Here is a 17,554-nt window from a genome sequence, read left to right on the forward strand (position 1 = left end):
GCTCCATTTATAAGCAGCTAATGAAATGGGGGGTGTGAGTGTGCCTGTGCAGCCTCTCCTGGTGCTGCCCTTGTGTGCAGGATGCAGATAATCCATGCAGCAGGGAGCACAGGCGCCCTGGCCAGGCAGCCTGCGTGCTTTCACCTTCCAGGGCCCAGGCTGCCAGGAGCAGGAAATCCCTGCAAACACAGTGGTGTTGCTCATTCTTTGTGCTGGACTGATCAATCAGGGCAGCTCGTGGCTCTGGGCTGGGCAGTGCTGGGGAAATGCATGGTGTGACAGCAATGAAATAGTGATCTCTCTCCCCTGTACGCTGTGTTTCCCCCTCTGAAAAGATCAAATCTGGTTGCTCCCCACCACCATGGGTGAGGAACTGTTTATGGCCATTAATTTTCATCAGTCTTAATCAGCAAAATTACAGTGAGGACATCTTGGAGAAGCTAGGGTGGCTAAACCACCATGGCCTGTGTTTAATGCAGTCATGCAGGTGGGAAGTTGTACTGACTGATTTGGAAAGGGGAAGAGATTCAAGCCCTTCCCCTTTGCTTTGCACTGCTGTGCTTGGGCTTGAGACAAGTGGCTCAGTCACCTCTCAGAGTGGTGGGACATTGACACAGGTGTCTCCTGTGTGCTTGCAGCCTTGACTTTTACTTGTCTCCTTGATTTGTGCTGAAAAATATGCCCCCCAAGTGCAATTGAGAAGACTCTAAACATGTTTATTTGGTCGTTTCTGGTTTGTTGTGGCCCATTTATATTCATTGATGGGATTTTCTGTAGCTGAAAGTGGTTGATTTGAGAATTTTTCCACTAGCTCATACCACTTCAGTCTCTGCAGGAGCACACTTATTCCCTTTCTCCAGCTCTCTTGTTTCAGTAGCTGTCCCTGCTTTGGTGACCTGAGGGTCATTTAAGTGCTGGTTTTGGCCAGGGCTCCTTTAGGCACAAAAGAGGAGAAAACCAGAGTGGAACTTGTGCTCTATGTAAGGTGCTTTAGGTCCCTGAGGCAGACGAGGAGGAGACCTCACTGGTAGGGCTGGAATGAGGAGCTATCTGTGCTCCCTGCAAACATGGCTTGTGTCTCTTACTGCTGCTCTGTCTCCTCTCACCATGATGGGAAGGAACCAAGGTTCTGCTTATCAACAGCTACATGCTGGAGTGTTAATAGTAAATTTAATGGCAGGTTACAGAGGGAAATAAGCTGCTCTTCCTGATCTCAGCATGCAATTTTCCTTTTTTTATTTCTAGAACATGTCTGTTCCATCCTGGCTTCCCTTCTGCGAAACCTGAGAGGGCAGCAGAGGACACGGTTACTGAATAAATTCACAGAGAATGACAGTGAGAAGGTGAGTGCTGAATGTGTCTCAGTCTCTGGGCCACCAGGTTGGGAGGGTTCTTGCTCAGGGTGCCTGGTGCGCTCGCCGAGTTACGAAAAGCCATCCTCGTGCCTGCCTGCAGAGACTTCTGCTGTCACAGACCTTTGTTCTCTCATTCACATTGTATCTACAAACTGCAAAACTGGACATTTAGTGCATGGCCTCCACATCCCCTGTGCTCTTGTTTTCTGGTGCCCTTGCATATGGTAGTAGCAATTCTGTCCTGGGTTTTGTCTCTGCTGAAACCTGGCCGTAGAAGACAATCTGCAGTATTAGATCGTGCTGGCTCTGAGATCAGGATAGTGTGGAAAGGTGCCAGTGTGTCTGGTGAAGCTCTTTTGCAGAGAGTTTAGGAGTTGCTATGGTACGCATTTAACATTCTCCACTCTTCTCCTAGAATGTTTCATTTTAGTGGTGTTTGCTCTGGGAAATTCTTCCCAAAATATTTACATGGTGGTGGATAGATCAAAGCTTTGCAGAAAAGAAATAGCTTTTGCAAACCAAGGATCCCAAGGGATTTGTAAATTCTGCCACTGGGAAAAATACTGGTACCTTAGTATTCCTCATTAGTGTGTTTTAAAGGTGTTTTTCATAACCTGTTCTACCAATTGTAGATAATTACTAGAAAGGATTTCAGCTGCCCTAACACAGTTCAGAGGAGAGTGGGAGAGCTGGAACATCCAGCACAGATAGACAAGACCACTGGGGAAGCCAGGAGCCTGGAGGATCACAGCACAGCGAGTGAGCTGGGGCAAACGTGTCTGTTTGCTGCCGTTTATCTGGCACTGATGGGACCATGTTCCCCAAATAAGGTGACATCCAAAAGCCTGCAGCCCCAGCATGCTCATCCAGCTTGCACTTGTACCTTCCTTCTGTAACATGCTCCTTCCTGGGAGGGACAGAGCTGCCTGTTGCCTTGTGAAGGCTGAAGCTGAGAGGAAAATTGCAGGAAGGATTAAAGATGATTGCATTGTTCTTTTTTCTTATGTCTCTCTCTTCTGCCCTTGCAGGTTGATAGGCTGATGGAACTGTATTTTAAGTACCTGGATGCAATGCAAGTAGCTGATAAGAAGATTGATGGGGAGAAACACGTATGTATTGCTTAAGTTTTGCCAGGTCATGTCTGTAACACCTCTGCAGAGCCATGTCATCTGTACAGGACTTCTGGTTCAGCCAGTCACTGTTCTCAGGTGTGCCCTCATACCTGTGCTGTTCCTCTTAATTCCTGTTGCCTCACTTTCCAGGTTCCAGGTAACCTCAGATAAAGAGGGCCAAGAATTTCTCTCCAAGTGCTTCTGGCTGTCTCTTAGAGTGAATTTTACTAGAAGTACCTAAGTCTGCCTGTGCTTCAATTTGCCTTCACTTTTACCTGGCTGCAGTCCTGCTTGGTTTGGCAGATGGAGAGCAGGTGAAATGCAGAGAGACAATTACATGATAATGTGTGAGGCCTCCTACCCTGGTCTGCAGAGTTGTGAACAGCAATGAGAAAGTGTCTGTGTTGATGAGTTGGCTGAGGAGCAGCCAAGGGCTGTGTGCTCTCTGCACACCAGCAGTGAATGTTTGAGTGACACGAGCCTTGGTACCACACAGCACTTTCTTGGAACTGAAGCTGGAACAGACCTTTTGAAAGGGAACGAGCGGCTGGGGTCAGGAAGCAGCTTGCAGAGCTGTTAGTGAGCTTGGCCAGCTTCCCACAAGATTATCTGTATCAGTGCTGGGGAGGGTGTGAGATTGATTAGCACCGACGGAGAGCAATGGCTGCAGCTGCCATCCCGCACGCCGCACTCTGCGTGCCACGGGCAGCAGCCCCCCACCAGGCCCCGACAAACAGCTGCCTGCCCGCTGCCAAGGCTGCTTCTCTGGGCACTGCCAAACATTCCGAGGGCATCGGAGCGCTGCTGCTGCTCAAAGAGGCACGGGAGTGAGTGATGAATGGAGCTGCTTTTGCTGCCAGCACTCAGGCTCCATATGGACAGTGGCAGCGTCACCACTGAGCGGTGACCTGGAGGAAAACAGCGTTTACCCTTTCCTGCTTTCATTTTGTGCTCTGTCCTTCCTCCTCAGGACAGGGCAAGAAATTATTGGTTTTGATGTTGGTGTGGGGGTTTTAGAACTCAAAAATCAGATTGGATTTTTTCAGTTGAAGCCTTGTAGTGTGTTGGAGCTGCTTGTACAGAGCCCTAAAATACCACATGCAGAGCAAGGGTATGTGCCCTTTATCCAGAAACACCCTGGAGCAGCCTGCAAACGTTAACATCTGTAGCAAAACATCAGCCAGCACAAAGCAGGAGTGGAGGGGATTTGAGTGTGAAGACTCTATTGTGGAAGCTTTTCAATTAATAATATTAACCTATTCATGTCTACTAAATGCATAAGAGAAGTAAAACTATTTTTGTATCCAAAATAAATGGACCTCAATTCTTTACCTTCTATTAGAACTGATAACAGGATTTGACAGAAGCATCTCATGGATGCAACATACTGGCCACAACATGTATAAAATATGATGTTCAGGTTCATTCCTAGCTTGGAACACTTTTGGAGAATTATTGTTTGCTTTATTTTGAAGCGTCATCAGATGGTCAGTGGGACATGGTCTCCTGGGAGCTGAAGTGGCTCAAGTATTTTCCACATACAGAAAGAGGCAAAAGCCATCATTCTGTCTGTCACATCATGGCCCTGTCTGGCTGTGACATGATTTATGGGACACTTTAATGTTCGTTGTTGTGGCACATGAATCACTGAGGTGGATTGTATGAACACTTTAGAAACCGTGCTCTGTCACTGGAGGGCTTTTGACCTTTCCCTTGCAGTAGAGGACATAGTACCCCAAAAATCTGGTATACAGATCCTCACCTTTCTCCCTGCCCCATGGAAAAATGATACTTGGTGAGATTTTATAGGTTCAGCCTACACTGATGAGAGTGAGATCTGAGTCTGATGGACAGAGTATCCCGGTGTAAGTCTTGCATTACAAGGAGTGAAAAGCTGCTTACACAAGGAATGACTGAGTGCTTTATCTTTAGTAGTGCAGCTGGCATAAGAAGCTCCTGCTCATGCAGTTCTCTTCCTTTTTATTTCTTTTAGCTTGGCTTATTTTAGTGATTTGGTTTATAGCCCTGCTTTTCAGCCCATGGCATTGATGGTAGGGGAATAGTTGAGGGTGAAAGGGAGGGGAGGAATTTCTGAAGCCGGCTGTTTTGAGGAGGAGCAGTTGTAATAATCTGCACCCTGATCTGGACTGTGAAACAGCATGATATCATTGAATCCCTTCTTAGTGTTACCCCCTTGTTTGTTTCAGTGGAATCTGTTCAGAAGGTTCAGAGATGATAACTTGGTGATTAGCCTAATTGCCATGGGAAACCCAGGTGCACAGTCCATGAGAGCACTGTCTCCAACACCTGATGCCTATCTTAGCACTTTTCTCAGAGTTTTTAGTTAATGAAAATATCTTGTTCTCCTCTCAATTTCTTTAATTATTTCTGTAGGAAACGGTGCAACATCCTGTGGCCTTTACCTTTCTATAAAATGAGGTATAATTATGGGTGGCAGCAATAGCCTTGATGATCTCTAAAGATGGTAGGAAATGACAAGAGATAGTTTAATATTTTTATAGTTCCATGGAAAATTATGCTCATCAGGTTTATTCAATAAAATATTCTCACTAGACACTTTGTGCTATAATGACTTACAAATTACATGCTAATTGTGGTACAGCTCAGCCACTCTATCCTTGAAAGGAAGAGGTAGAACTCCTAGGATGAGTGTGGTATCCACAGGTAGGGATAACAGGTGGGGATTTGTGTTAGTCCATCCTTTCAGTTTGGTGTAGAAAGACCGAATTGCTTGGAGCTGTGCCGAGGGCAGGACATGATGGCTGTGAGTGTGGCTCTTAGCCTGTGATCTGAAGGCACTTCCTGAGCATGTCTGACATCCCTCAGCTCTCCCCAGTAATACAGACAGAAAGTAGTAAGGTGAGAGACTCCATCCTTAGAGTGAGAGACGCGTTGTGGAGGTTGTTGTGGTGCACAGCTATTTGGAACATGCTCATTTCTGTCCACCTGGATTGGCCTTGCTGTTCCATGTGGTGAGGGTGTAAAACCAGGATCCTGCAGGTGTTCTTTGTTCTTGGTCAGTATCCTTTTGCTCTGCCCAGCTGTGCAGTGCATGCTAGAAGGCGAGTGATAGGTGAGGAGGGAGGAAGATGCAGAAATCTCCAGTGCCTGTGTGGAGCTATGTGATTTTTGGTACAGCACTGGCGCATCCATCGCATCTTTAGGCTTGGAGTCTCTACTTGACACCTCGAGGCCTGTCAGTCCTGCCTCATTAGTGTGAGAGAAGCTCATTTTAGCTTCACAGAAGCCCATCTTATTGCTGTCTTCTCCCATCAGCAAGGGGCATCTCAGCACATATTGCTGGCAGATTAGAAATGGCACCTGAGCGCTCATTTGGAGGTTAGCGACTGACAGCTTTGAAAGAAAGTCCAAGTGGGAAAGGGGCTGCTTCGCACTGTACTGGAGGCAGATTAGCACTGAAAGGGTGGGTGTAGTTTAAAAAAAAAAAAAAGAGGACTGTGAAAAGGCACCTTAAAACTGTACTTGTCTTCTAATTCATATCTGCTTAATTTACTGGCACAAAATAATCTTCTCTGCTGAGAGGGGCTGTTAGAGCCGCCACCGCTGTGTAATCAAGACCGCGGCTGCCTGGATCCAGCTCCTGTGATCACCGTGCTTGGATCAGAATACAGAGCAGACCTGGCCTTTGTTTCTTGCTCTGGAGATTCAGTCCTGGCCTGTGGATGTTTTTCTGCTCAGGAATTTAGCACTTTTGAGCAGATCAGCCAATAAGCCTGTGTGCAGTGCGGAGTGCGAGCGGTGGTACAGGAGTGAGTGTGTTGTCTTTCTTGAGTGTTCTTTTAGATAATTCAGTCAGTGTTCAGCTCTCTCACTAGCCAGACTCATCATTGTTCAGCTTTAGAGACCAGATTTGAGCCATTTGGCATGGATTTAGGGTGAGGGAAGTCACTCTGCACAAAATTAGATTTTTCTATTTACTGGCAAGAGCTCACATGCAGGCTTTGCCCAATCATGCCTGTGCCTATGATTTTGAGAATCTGGAGTAAATGACAGTCATGCATGTGTTGGAGTCTTCAGGATCTGATGCTAAAGCGTCACATCTGAGTGTAGCCAAAGCAGTTGATTTCACAAGACTATTAAGAAGGCACTGGCTTCTAAACTTGTTCTTTTACTGACAGACTGGATTTCTAGGAGGAAAGGAGAAGTATTTCACTACCTAAGTTTTCCTCTTCGTTTCAAGAAGAAGTGAGAAACAGCTGTCTAAGTCACTCCATCAGATTTCTATCTGGGGAGCATCCATTGCCCTCCTCCAGGGAGAGTTACACAGGGCTCATTTTCCTTCTTACACCTAAAACCCTCAACTCATCGCTAGGTGCGAGGGCTTGGCTTGACAGAACAGCAAAATTCAGCAGCCTCAGTCAGCTTTGGTGCTGGTGACCGTGGGTGCGTGCCTGGAGCACGTGCGCCCAAGGAGGCGCGTCCTGTGGAGCGTTGCGGGTACGGAGCGCTCGCAGGTGATGGCTCTAATGAGGAAATATTGCTCCGCCGGCGCGCGCCCACCTGCCAGACGGCTGCGGAATAAATCACAGAGCTGCAGCGAGCTCGCGGGGCTGACGAGCTGCTTCCTTTGTTTAAGAACAAAACCTGAAGACAAACCCCAAAATGCAGAAGGTGACACGTGACGCAGCTGTTCGGGCCTGTCAGTCCCCATGAGGATGGAGCCCAGGCACGTCCTGGGGCCAGCTCAGATGAGGCCGTTCTGAGCTCGCTGCCAGGTGGCTCTGGCAGTGTTTTGAAGAAGATGACATGAGCTCTCTGGACATGAGGAATGGAATAGAATGGAATGGAATGGAATGGAATGGAATGGAATGGAATGGAATGGAATGGCCTCTTTCATTCTTCCTCTGGCTTCCCTCTGGGCAACACATGTATACAGAGGGAGGATGGATGGTGGGTCATCATTCCCATGGGAGTCTTTGGCTAAAAAACCCTGTCCCGGGTCTGCCCTGGCACACCCCTTAGAAACAGCTGGAAGAGCCTGGGTCTGGGCACGGAAAAGCTGTCCTTGTGCAGGATTTTCAAATGTGTTTTCTCATATATCAGTCAATCATGAAGCCCGATAGCTCTTAGAGTGTGCTAGAGTCATGTTCTGCACTGCTGAACAGCACCCTCAGATGGCCAGTAAAAGAGCAGGTTTTGTTCCATTCTGACAAAGGACTTGTAAATCACAGATACATGGGTCTGTTCCATAGTCACACACTCTCACCTCTCAATGTAGAAATAGGATTTGTATGTTTAAATTAAAATTTTGACTTGCAGATGGACACACTTCACAACCAGCAAGGGCAAAACTTCTTCAAAACTGAATGAAATGTTTTGTGAATTTAAATGAACTATTAAAAATACTTCTTCAGCGAGAAATATATGGCTGATAATGCTTGGGGGAACAAAACAATTCTTAAGAAACCACAAATTCCACCAACATTTTTTCACTCCTAATGGGAAGTGCTCTGAGAGAATCCTCACACCTTTCCTTTGTGTGGCTTTACAGGACATGGTGCGTCGAGGAGAGATCATAGACGATGACATGGAAGACGAATTCTATCTCCGTCGTCTGGATGCCGGGCTCTTTGTGCTGCAGCTCATCTGTTACATCATGGCAGAGATCTGTAATGCCAACGTTCCCCAGGTAAAACTGCATACAGGGTTGGCAGATCATCCATGTTTCCATTCATGGTGCAGACAAGGCTCTAAATCTTTGCAAATTCTGCGTTGAGTAATTGTTTCTCTAATTCCCTTTTGGGGAGGAAACGTCCTGTTTATTGCACTTGTGTCCATAGAGCTCCATCAAGTTACAGCAGATAGGGCATTAGTGGGGACAGAAGTTGATTGTTGTCACTAAATTCATATAATCTGTGTGAGCAAGGTCAGGGTTTGAAATGGAAAGGCCATGGTGATGCTATTGCTGAGGGAGCAGGGGGAAGGGACCTGCTCTCAGGAGGTCTCATGAAAACACAGCTTTTCTTGATCTGTGCAAAATGCTGCATCTTTGCTTCCTCTGTGAACACATTTGGGTTTGTGAACGCATTCTGTGGCTTCTTATTTCTGTGCTATGTGCCTTCTGGGTGTTCCTGAGCAGATGCTGAGGGCTGCCAAGACTGAGTTGGGTTTTGTGGTGCTCAGGTCTCTGCTTATCCCTCAAAGTGGGAAAAAGTGGGGCTGTGCATGGATGTGTATTGAAGATCTCTTTCTTCTCTGTCCTACTTCCCATCAGATTCGTCAGAGAGTCCACCAGATCCTGAACATGAGAGGCAGCTCCATTAAAATTGTTCGACACATCCTGAAGGGTGAGTAGAGATATTTTTGTGCAAGTGTCTCATCGCTACCGGGGACAGCTTGGTCATCGCTTTGCAGGATGAGCCTTCACATGTAATTCTCCTTGGCTTCCTGAGCATCTCCAGGCAGCAGCTGAGCAGTGTTCTGAGATCCTGGCAGGGCTGGAATCACCCTGATTAGTGGCGTGCTTTGCTTTGCCTCCGAGTTAGGACACTTGCTGTAGCTGCTGTCAGAGAACTGCACATCACTGCACGCTTCCATCAGCTCCAGCCTGGCTGGAATTCACTGCTGACATTAACGTGAGAGTAAATATTTAAGGGAAGTGTAAGGCCTGCTAGAGGGAAGAATAGTGGAGTCTCGTCTTTCATTAACATGGCCTTGCACTTTACCATCTGCACCATATTAGTACCTGTGGTGTATTTGTCTTGTTCTTAATGTCAAATTAATACGGATTATAGCATTAAAGTATCCTCCATAGCTTTAAAATGTAGCTGTTGTGATTTGCAATCCCAGTTTTAAAGTACTGCTTGTTATTTTTAATGCTCATGGTGAATTAGAGCAATGCCTGTTTGAGCTGTGGCCCTCCTCTGCAGCCTGCAGCCTTCAGCAGCAGCAGCTAGTGGAACTGGGGGAGAGGAGGGCAGGACTCAGCCTCTTCCCATGGCCCCTCGGAACTGAGAGGCTTCGTGGGAGCAGCAGGGAGCCAGAGCTGCTTGGAAAAGATGCTTCCTTATGGAATGTATCTGCTCCAAAGGGACTGTGTTCAGTGTGAGGAGAGGAGTCTATTTTTCTTCTGGAGGGAAGGGAAGCTAGGCAGCATTTCCGGGATAGTGGGCTGTGGGATGTGTTTCAGTGTTTCTGCTTTCTTTGGGAGCAACAATGTTCTCCTGGGCTTTTCTTGCCCCCACTTCAAAAATGGCAGGTACACACAGCTTATTTCCTGCAAAACCTGTCGGCTTTCTCCCTTCTCATATGCAGGAAAAAAGGAATCAGAAGGCTGGCTGATATGACAAAATTAAGAGTGATTTTCTGACAGTGTGAAATTACTTGCAGCTATAGGCAATCTCATTGGCCCTTGTCTTTAGCCACGAAGTGCAAGTTAATGCCTGCTGGTGAGCGGGGGGCTGCATAGGATGTCTTTTCTGATTTTAGTTATGATACTTGAAAATTCCTGCCTCTAAACTGTCCCTTTCCAGTGTGGAGTACGGCACACGTCCGTGTTCAGATTCCCACACTTGCCCTGGGCCGTGTGTCCCTGGGGGAGTTGTCTGCACACCTCGCCGGGTTTGCCCACCTCACGGTCACGACTCTGGGGTGTTGACTTACATACCAAGCTGAATTGGAGGGCAGCTGCATTAAAATTTCATCTGATTCTTTCTTTCCCAGACAGTGACTTGCATTGTGAAACTTTCTCTGTGGTTGTATCGGGTGTTGCAAGCTCAGGGTCGTGCTGGGTTGGGTGCTCTCAGCAGCAGCACATTCCCTTCCTGAAGGGGCACATTGGCTTGTTAATGATGCAGGGATGGGTACAGAATTTGGGCTCTGACTGCAGCTCTTCCCAACTCTTACACTTGCCAGTTTTAGAGACTTCTAGAGACAATAATCAAAACCTCAGTGATAAATTTCTTAGTGGATGCTTGTGAAGTCCTGCAGTTGGACCCGGGAGGCAGGAGCAGCACTGGGCTCAGCTGCAGTCTGGGCTCTGAAATTCGAGCATTTCAGTAGTTACACACCTGTGTCCACATGCATAGTCAGCACAGATTCACCAGCCTGTAACAGCAGCAGCACCTGCTTCCCTGAAGGACTCAGTTCCCTGGACAAGCTTCCCAGGGAAGCAAAGGGGTTGGAACAGGGATTTGGGTGTGGGCCCTGCAGTGTGCTGCTGGGATGCAGGGGCCAGCAAGGGACTTCCAAAACTTCACTGGAGTCAACTGCACAAGACTCTGTTGCAAGTTACTGAGAGATCAGGAGCTTGAACCTTGGCTGGAATGTTTCCAGGCTACTTCCCAACTTGCTCTCAGGACAGATGAGGACTGGTTTATTTTTACTTTTTGTTCAGTGTTTTGCTCTTGTTCAGTTTTTATTTTCTATTTTTGCATACTAATTAGGTGCTCAGTTTTTAGTTTGATTTTTATGGCCTACATATTCTCCATGTTTCTCTGGCAACCTGACAGCTGATGGATCCCTTGGGGTGGCTCAGAATTACTTACGATGCAAGCAAGGAAGCGAGACTGTTTTCTTATGGTAGAGCTTTCAAGGGGGAGGAGTGGGCAGGGAATAACGGGAGGCTCATTAATGCATTTCTGCAGGCTGACCAGTCCTCCCACACTTCCTTTTTCTGGAAGATCAAACATTTCTTGCAACAGGACAGTTAGTTTATGCTTTGGAAGAAAACAACTGAGCGGAGTGTACCTTGGCTAGAGAGATGTTTTGGGGATGGAGGCTGGACTGGGGATGGCAGCAGTCTCTGTATCTTGGGGAGGTGCCCGGTCTCCATCTGTCATTGGGAATGGAGTGAGGCACTGGCCTCTCTGAGGTGATACTTGGCTCTGGAATGGCAAATCTCCCTGTTCCTCACTGATCCAGAGGGACTAGCCATTGATCCTGACTCCCTCAGGAGCTTTGTCAGAGCTGCCCCTGCTGAGGCCCCCCTCACACCTGGTGTCAGGTGAGCAGGCACACTGGGAGCTGGGCACGTGGAATGTCTGCTGCACATTCCAGCCCAAACCTGTTAGCACAGGTAAACACAAAGGAAGGGTCAGTGTGCTCTGAGGATGGAGCTCAGTCTGGCTCATGGTGCCTCCATCTGTGCAGGCTCCAGAGCTTCCAATATCCATTACAAGCCTCAGTATTTCCCAATTGATTTTTACTGTTCTGTAACCATTGTATTTTGTCTAATGAAGCAGAAACCAATCTTGGGCCCTTTCCCTTTGTGTAGCTACAGCAATGTGTAAGCTCTGGTTAACTGTTGGCAGGGGCAGCTTACATTTGATTTTTTTTAGCAGTCTCAGTGAAGTGGTGGAATTTTAAATAAAAAGTAAATACATAAAATCTCGGTTGGAGATTTACTTTTTTAAGCCTGATTCTGGGGGTTTTATCTGGTGTCTTCAAGCTGCTAATGCTTCAAATGAGCATTAGCAGCTGTCATAACCCAGTAAACATTCTGCCTTGGAGTAACTGGGGTTTTAGTCTTACAAAGCCTCGATGTTTAGAAGGAGAAATGCTGAGCTTTTGGACAAGATAAGAAGAATTTATGTCTTGTTTCTGTTTGGGTGATCTCCCAGTACAAAGGAAGGGCAGTGTCATTAGTGGCACTCAGTGGCTCCCTGCTTGTGCCCTAGTCCAAGCAGTCTGACCATCCTTACAGCTGGGGGCAGGGCTGCTGGCTGTGCCAGGCTTGGAGACTGTGGCTGTCCCTCACCTGGACTTGGAGAGGCCACTGCAGGTGAGAAGTGTTGCCCTTGGGCTGCAGTAAACTCCAGCACTTGCATCCACTGCAGCTGTTCCAGAAGCACTTACCCTGATGGAGCATGGAAGGGACTGCTGGGGACAGAGCTGGCTCCTCCACCAGCCCCAGTACTCAGGCTCTGGTACTGCCTGAGGGGACAGGGGAGCCTGAGCTAAGTGCCAGCCTTGGCTGGGAAGGGGACCCCATCCCTGTGCGCTGGGATCATCTCCTGCCTGAGGTTTGGATCCCCGGCGCAGCCCAAAGCACGCACAGCGCAGCAGGGCCGGGCTGCCTCGCAGCAATCAGTCCATCCACAGGAGCTACAAGGAATCTGTCCTTGTAGGAGCTTTCTGCTGCTTTTAAGAGCTGTGGAGAGCAGCTCCTTCACTGAGAGAAGGTGTCCTGAGCTGGTCCCTTTGCTGGGACAGTGGGCAGCTCAGGTTCACCTGCAGCAAACCTCAGCATTACCACCTGCTCATGTTACCGGTAGCAGGTTATAAATATTAAAAATATTTTTTTCCAGAGGCTTGGCAAAGAACTCTACTGCTTTTACATGGGGAGAGAGAGAGAGAGAGTGTTCACACAGGAGGGAAGACTCCCACATCAGCTAACTTCTGCCTGTCCTCACTGCTTTCAGTGCTCCTGTAACAAAGGCTTTGATGGAGCTCAGAGTGTGTAGCTGTGCTAAACGTATAAATATTAAAGCAAACTTTCTGCAGCAACTTACCATTCAGTGCTGAATACAAGCTGTTCTGTTTGTTTGGAAGAAGGAAAAGAATGCAAGCAGCGGAGGCAGGGAAGCGCTGTCTGAAGCATCAGCCTGCTCCTGATTCCTCAGATTTGTTCAGCTCCTTGCTTCTGCAGCTCAGAACCTGCTTTTCATATTTTCTTTTTAAACCGTCTTTGAAAATACAGGTTCTTGTTGCAGGAAGGAGGGAGCTGGTAGGGGATGAGAGCTGCTAGCTCCAAATTAATATCAAGGAGAGCTACAGAGGGCATATTTAGTTCTGTGGTGTTTGGCCTTGTGCATGGATGGGCAAGACCATGGTCAGGGTCTGGTGTCCTCTGCCTGATGACAAGTAGTTTGGTTTGTAGTTAAATCTGAACTGGTGGCTTTTCTTCTGTGTGGTTAAAAGCACTGGGTAGATGGAGGAATTGGGGTCTCCTCGGCAAAAATCCTCATTCAGGATGCTTGGACAGCAGGCAAGTTAAACCCAGAACAGGGAATGATAGACAGTTGTCACAGACCCCACTTGACCTTCCCTGATGATGCTCAGTGTCCAAAGGGACCTGGGAAGCTGGTGATTTGCAGTGATTTATGGTACTGTTTGCATTTCTTGGGCATAATGCCATGATTCCCATGCCAGAAAGTGGGTGCTCCTGAGTGCTGTTGTCTCCTTGGGCCAGAGCAGGGAGCTCTCTGTGTCTGTCTGCCTCAAAAGCTTTAATGAGTGTCAGCAGGTGTTTGTTATGCAAAGCTTTAACCCTGGGGATGGGCAGGAAAACCATCAATGCTCCTTGCATTAATTCCCATTTGGCTGTTTGTGTGGGTGTAGATTCCTCTGTGGTGTCTGCAGGAGTTGCTGTCCTTTGTTTGTTGCTGTTGCACTCACAGCCTGTGTCCCTCTGCTCTCTCCCTGCAGAGTACGCGGAGAACATCGGGGACGGGAAGAACCAGGAGTTTCGGGAGAGTGAGCAGAAGCGGATCCTGGATCTGCTGGAGAATTTCTGAGGACCTGGGAGACACCTCTGTGTCTGCCCACAAGGATGTGGCGCCAGTTCTCCCTCCTCCTGCCCCTCCTCCAGCCTCTATTGCACGATGAAAGTGATGTTTCTATGAAACTGCTTCTAAATGGGATTTGGGAGATATTAAAGATAGTTTGCTTTTTTTTTTTTAGTTCCTGGTTTGTTATTTGAGCAGTGTTCTGTGAGTGGGGCTGCAGCTGCATACCCAGCACAAAGCCAGCATGAGGTTCTCATCCTTTTTATCTTTTTCCTCCTAAATCAAGCTGCCAAGGATCAGTGTGAAACAATACAAATGTATATGTGGCAGGGAGGGCAGAGAGGAAGCCTGCATGGCTCAAGAGACTGTGGGCAGGTTATTCCAGTGTGATCCATTAATGAAAATGTACAACCCTTGCTCTGATGGGAGGCTGAGGTGGTGGTGTGTGTCCAGTTCATCCCTTCTTCAGAGGCAGACAAGATCCAGGAATTGGCCACATCAGCCATTCCTGTTAAATCTTCCCAAAGGTGAGTGGGAATTGAAAGTAGGTTCTGCCACAGGCTGGTCACTGTTCCCTCCTGAAGAGGAAAAAGAGGGAATGAGTCCATTGGGGTTTTACCCAGAACTAAGAGTGAGGGGAGTAAGCAGTGACATGCCCAAATTCCATTGCCTTCCTTTCACAGTCAGCTTTGGGTCTTGGCTGTGCTTGTTCAGTAGAAAACCAGTGTTGTGGTTCCTGGACAGGGAGCTTGGCTCTTGGAGCAGCAGCAAGTCCCTGAGAGCAGAGGGTTGATCCTGCCTGCCCCAGGGGAAGGGGACACAGCTCATTCTCACCACCCTCTGCACCCCAGTGTGGTTTTGGGTGTCATTGTGTCAGACTCCAGTGCTTCCCTGAGCCGGGACTCCCAACTGGGATAGGAAGTAGCAGAGGATATTTTCCTGCATCCTCTTTTCTGCTGCTGAAGTTAATGACTGTCATCACAAGCCATCGTGGCTCCCGCAAGCTGGGCCGTGCCTAATTTAGAGAGATTTGCATGCTGGCAGCATTCATTTTTTATCTCCAAGAAAAATGCATTGTCAGGCAAGCTTAAAGACTGCCTTCAATCCTGACTGCACAGGCACTGCTGGCCTGGTGCTATTGAACGCTGGTGTTCAGGGCATCAGCATGGAAGTCGTGGCTTCAGCAGCCACAAAAAGCTGCAAAAATACTTTTTTTTTTTTTTTTTGTGCAGAACTTGTCAAATTCCTCATTTCTTTCTTCTGTTTTCAATCTGCTTCCTTAAAGGTGTTTTTTCCTTTAGCTTTCACGTGTGTTTAGGTTTTTACTTGAGTCTGGGAATTATTCCCTTTCCACACCAGTGGAGTTGTGGTCAGAGCTGGTCTCTGGTTTCCCCTGGAAGATAAGTGGCTGTCCCCTCACACTGTGCTTGTGTTGGAGGGGCTGAGGAGAAAGGGAGGGATAGGGATCTCAGAGAGAGAGTTTGAGGCAGAGCAGAAAGGGGACTTAGTGAATATGGAACAATTTCAGGTGAGAAGTGGGCCATGTATCTGGGGGACAAAAGGGCAGGGAAGGTCTTGAGAAAACTTCAGTAAACTGCCTAAGGGCAAGGTAAGTTTATAAATCTGAGTGTCCATTTTAAACCTGATTTTGCTGTTTGCTGCACGTGTGTGTATGCTTGTGATCATTTCCATGCACAGCTGGTGAGCCGCTGTGGGTGTGCAGTGCATGATCCCTTCTCTGAGTTGGCTCCTCTCAGATGGGGAAAACCTGCAGCATCTGCTGGGAATGAGATGTTGGTCACTGCCACAGTGGGTTGTGCCAGTGAACTCACAATGGAAGGTCTCGCAGCAAGGGACAGGGGCTGGAGGAACCAAAAGCGTGGTGGTGTGGTGTGTGGGTTCCCTGGGGAGCAGGAAAGGGTCCTGGCACTGCTCCAGCTGTCAGCAGCCAGTGCTGTCCTGGATCAGGAGAAGGAACAGGCACAGCCTGTGATGGGGCCTGGGCCTCAGCAGCATCCTGTGAGGTGGTGTTCCCTCTGCAGGGCTGGGGGCATGGTGCCACCCCTGCACTGTCTGTCGCAGTTCTTGGGGCTGTGGTGCTGCACCTGGGGAGCAGGAATGCCTTGCCGTGAGTATTGTCTTCCCCAGCTGAAAGAAGAATTTGTGGGATTGGGGAATGGCAGTGTGCTCATCCCACCCAGCCCAGCCACTGTCCTTGTGATGGATGAGGGTGCTCCAGATGTCGCTGAGGAATTTGCGCAGAGATGGTTCCTGCAAATCAGGCTTTTACAAGGTGGATGATGAATTATTCCCTTCTAATTTCCAAGCTCTTTCAGAGGGACGAACCCCACTGCTCCAAAGGAGCCTGGTTGATTTTGGTCCTGGTAATCACAGCAGGCCCTGCCATGCACCCACACTCTGGCCCCACACCCCACTGCTGGGAAACACTGGATCCTCTGCCTTGGTCCTTGGGATAGGCTGGGGTCCACCTGGGCACACAGTTAATAATTAAGGTAATTATTCAGCTTAATGTGCTGCTCTAGCCAGCTCATTTGTGCTGTCATATTGAGCAGCACAGAAAAGTCTTGGAGGTGTGAGGATGGGCACCCCGAGTCTTGGCAGTTGTGGAGAATGACGTTATTGTAATTGGGGGAGGATTAAAAGGTGGAGTTAGTAACAGATTTCCCTGAGGAAGCATCCACAGGCTGCAGACAGGGGGATTTGTGCCCTGCTTTAACCCTGCTGGTTCTGTAGCCCTGGAACAGCAGCATCACTGTTGGCTTTTGAGTTAAACGTGGATTTTGGGAGAGGATGTGGGATTGGCACAACCCACAGGCAGCACCTGTGCGACTCTGGGCTGCTGGGAGTGATGGCAGGGACTGGTGGCAGGAGCCTGGTGGCCTTGGCTCCTCTGTGAGCCCTCACTGTGTTGAGCCACACTCTCCTGCCCACTCTGCTCTCAGAGTACCGGGCCAGCCTCAGGCACAGGGCAGCAAAACATGCAGGAACAGAGACCTCTCCCCATTGTACCCCTCCCTGGGCCATGCTTTCTCGTCTCTGATTGTAAACAGATTTGACTAAAGAGCTAAATGAGAAGGTAATTAGAGGGGAACGTGATGGATGGGCACTCTGGTGATGGGAAGCAGGAATCTTGCTCTCCAGGAGAAGGGAGCTGGGAGGATGTTCTTCAGCAGAGCACCCGCGGTGCCTCACGCTTCCCTCTGCAGCAGGATCCCGGGATGCAGTGGTGGGAGCTCTGACCCCTGGGGACGCCCAAGGCTGCCCCAGGCTGAGACGAGCTGTGGGCAGTGGCTGCTGCAGGCAGGGATGAGCCTGTCACCCGGACATCTGGGCTTTGCCAGGACACTGATCCCAGTTCGGTACCAGGTGCACGAGGCTGCTGAGCACCAGTGCAGGATTTAAAAGCAGGAAGGCAGCAAAGGATGAGGGAGATGCTGTCCTCAGTCTGTGGGGTCATCAAGCACCTCTGCCCCATGGAGGTGCTTGCCCCGATGGGGTTTGGTTAGACTGAGGCCAAGCTGGGCTTGGCTGGGGCTGGGGAAATCCTGTCGCAAGTGTGAGAGAGGGGAGGGAGAGG

At 48.7% G+C, this 17,554-nt stretch overlaps 1 protein-coding gene across 1 annotated transcript in view; it reads left to right on the forward strand.

The window, feature by feature from the left end:
* The window catches only part of CTNNBL1 (catenin beta like 1), a 48,112-nt gene extending 33,990 nt beyond the window's left edge, over positions 1-14,122 (forward strand). Inside the window, exons 12-16 of the mRNA XM_053992904.1 lie at positions 1,246-1,343; positions 2,384-2,464; positions 8,001-8,138; positions 8,724-8,796; positions 13,877-14,122. Coding sequence (XP_053848879.1) covers positions 1,246-1,343; positions 2,384-2,464; positions 8,001-8,138; positions 8,724-8,796; positions 13,877-13,965 — 479 coding nt within the window. The 3' untranslated portion in view covers positions 13,966-14,122. The remainder of the gene's footprint in view (positions 1-1,245; positions 1,344-2,383; positions 2,465-8,000; positions 8,139-8,723; positions 8,797-13,876) is intronic.
* The last annotated feature ends 3,432 nt before the right edge of the window (positions 14,123-17,554 follow it).

Source organism: Vidua macroura, chromosome 17, assembly GCF_024509145.1.
Source record: "Vidua macroura isolate BioBank_ID:100142 chromosome 17, ASM2450914v1, whole genome shotgun sequence".
NCBI lineage: Eukaryota > Metazoa > Chordata > Aves > Passeriformes > Viduidae > Vidua > Vidua macroura.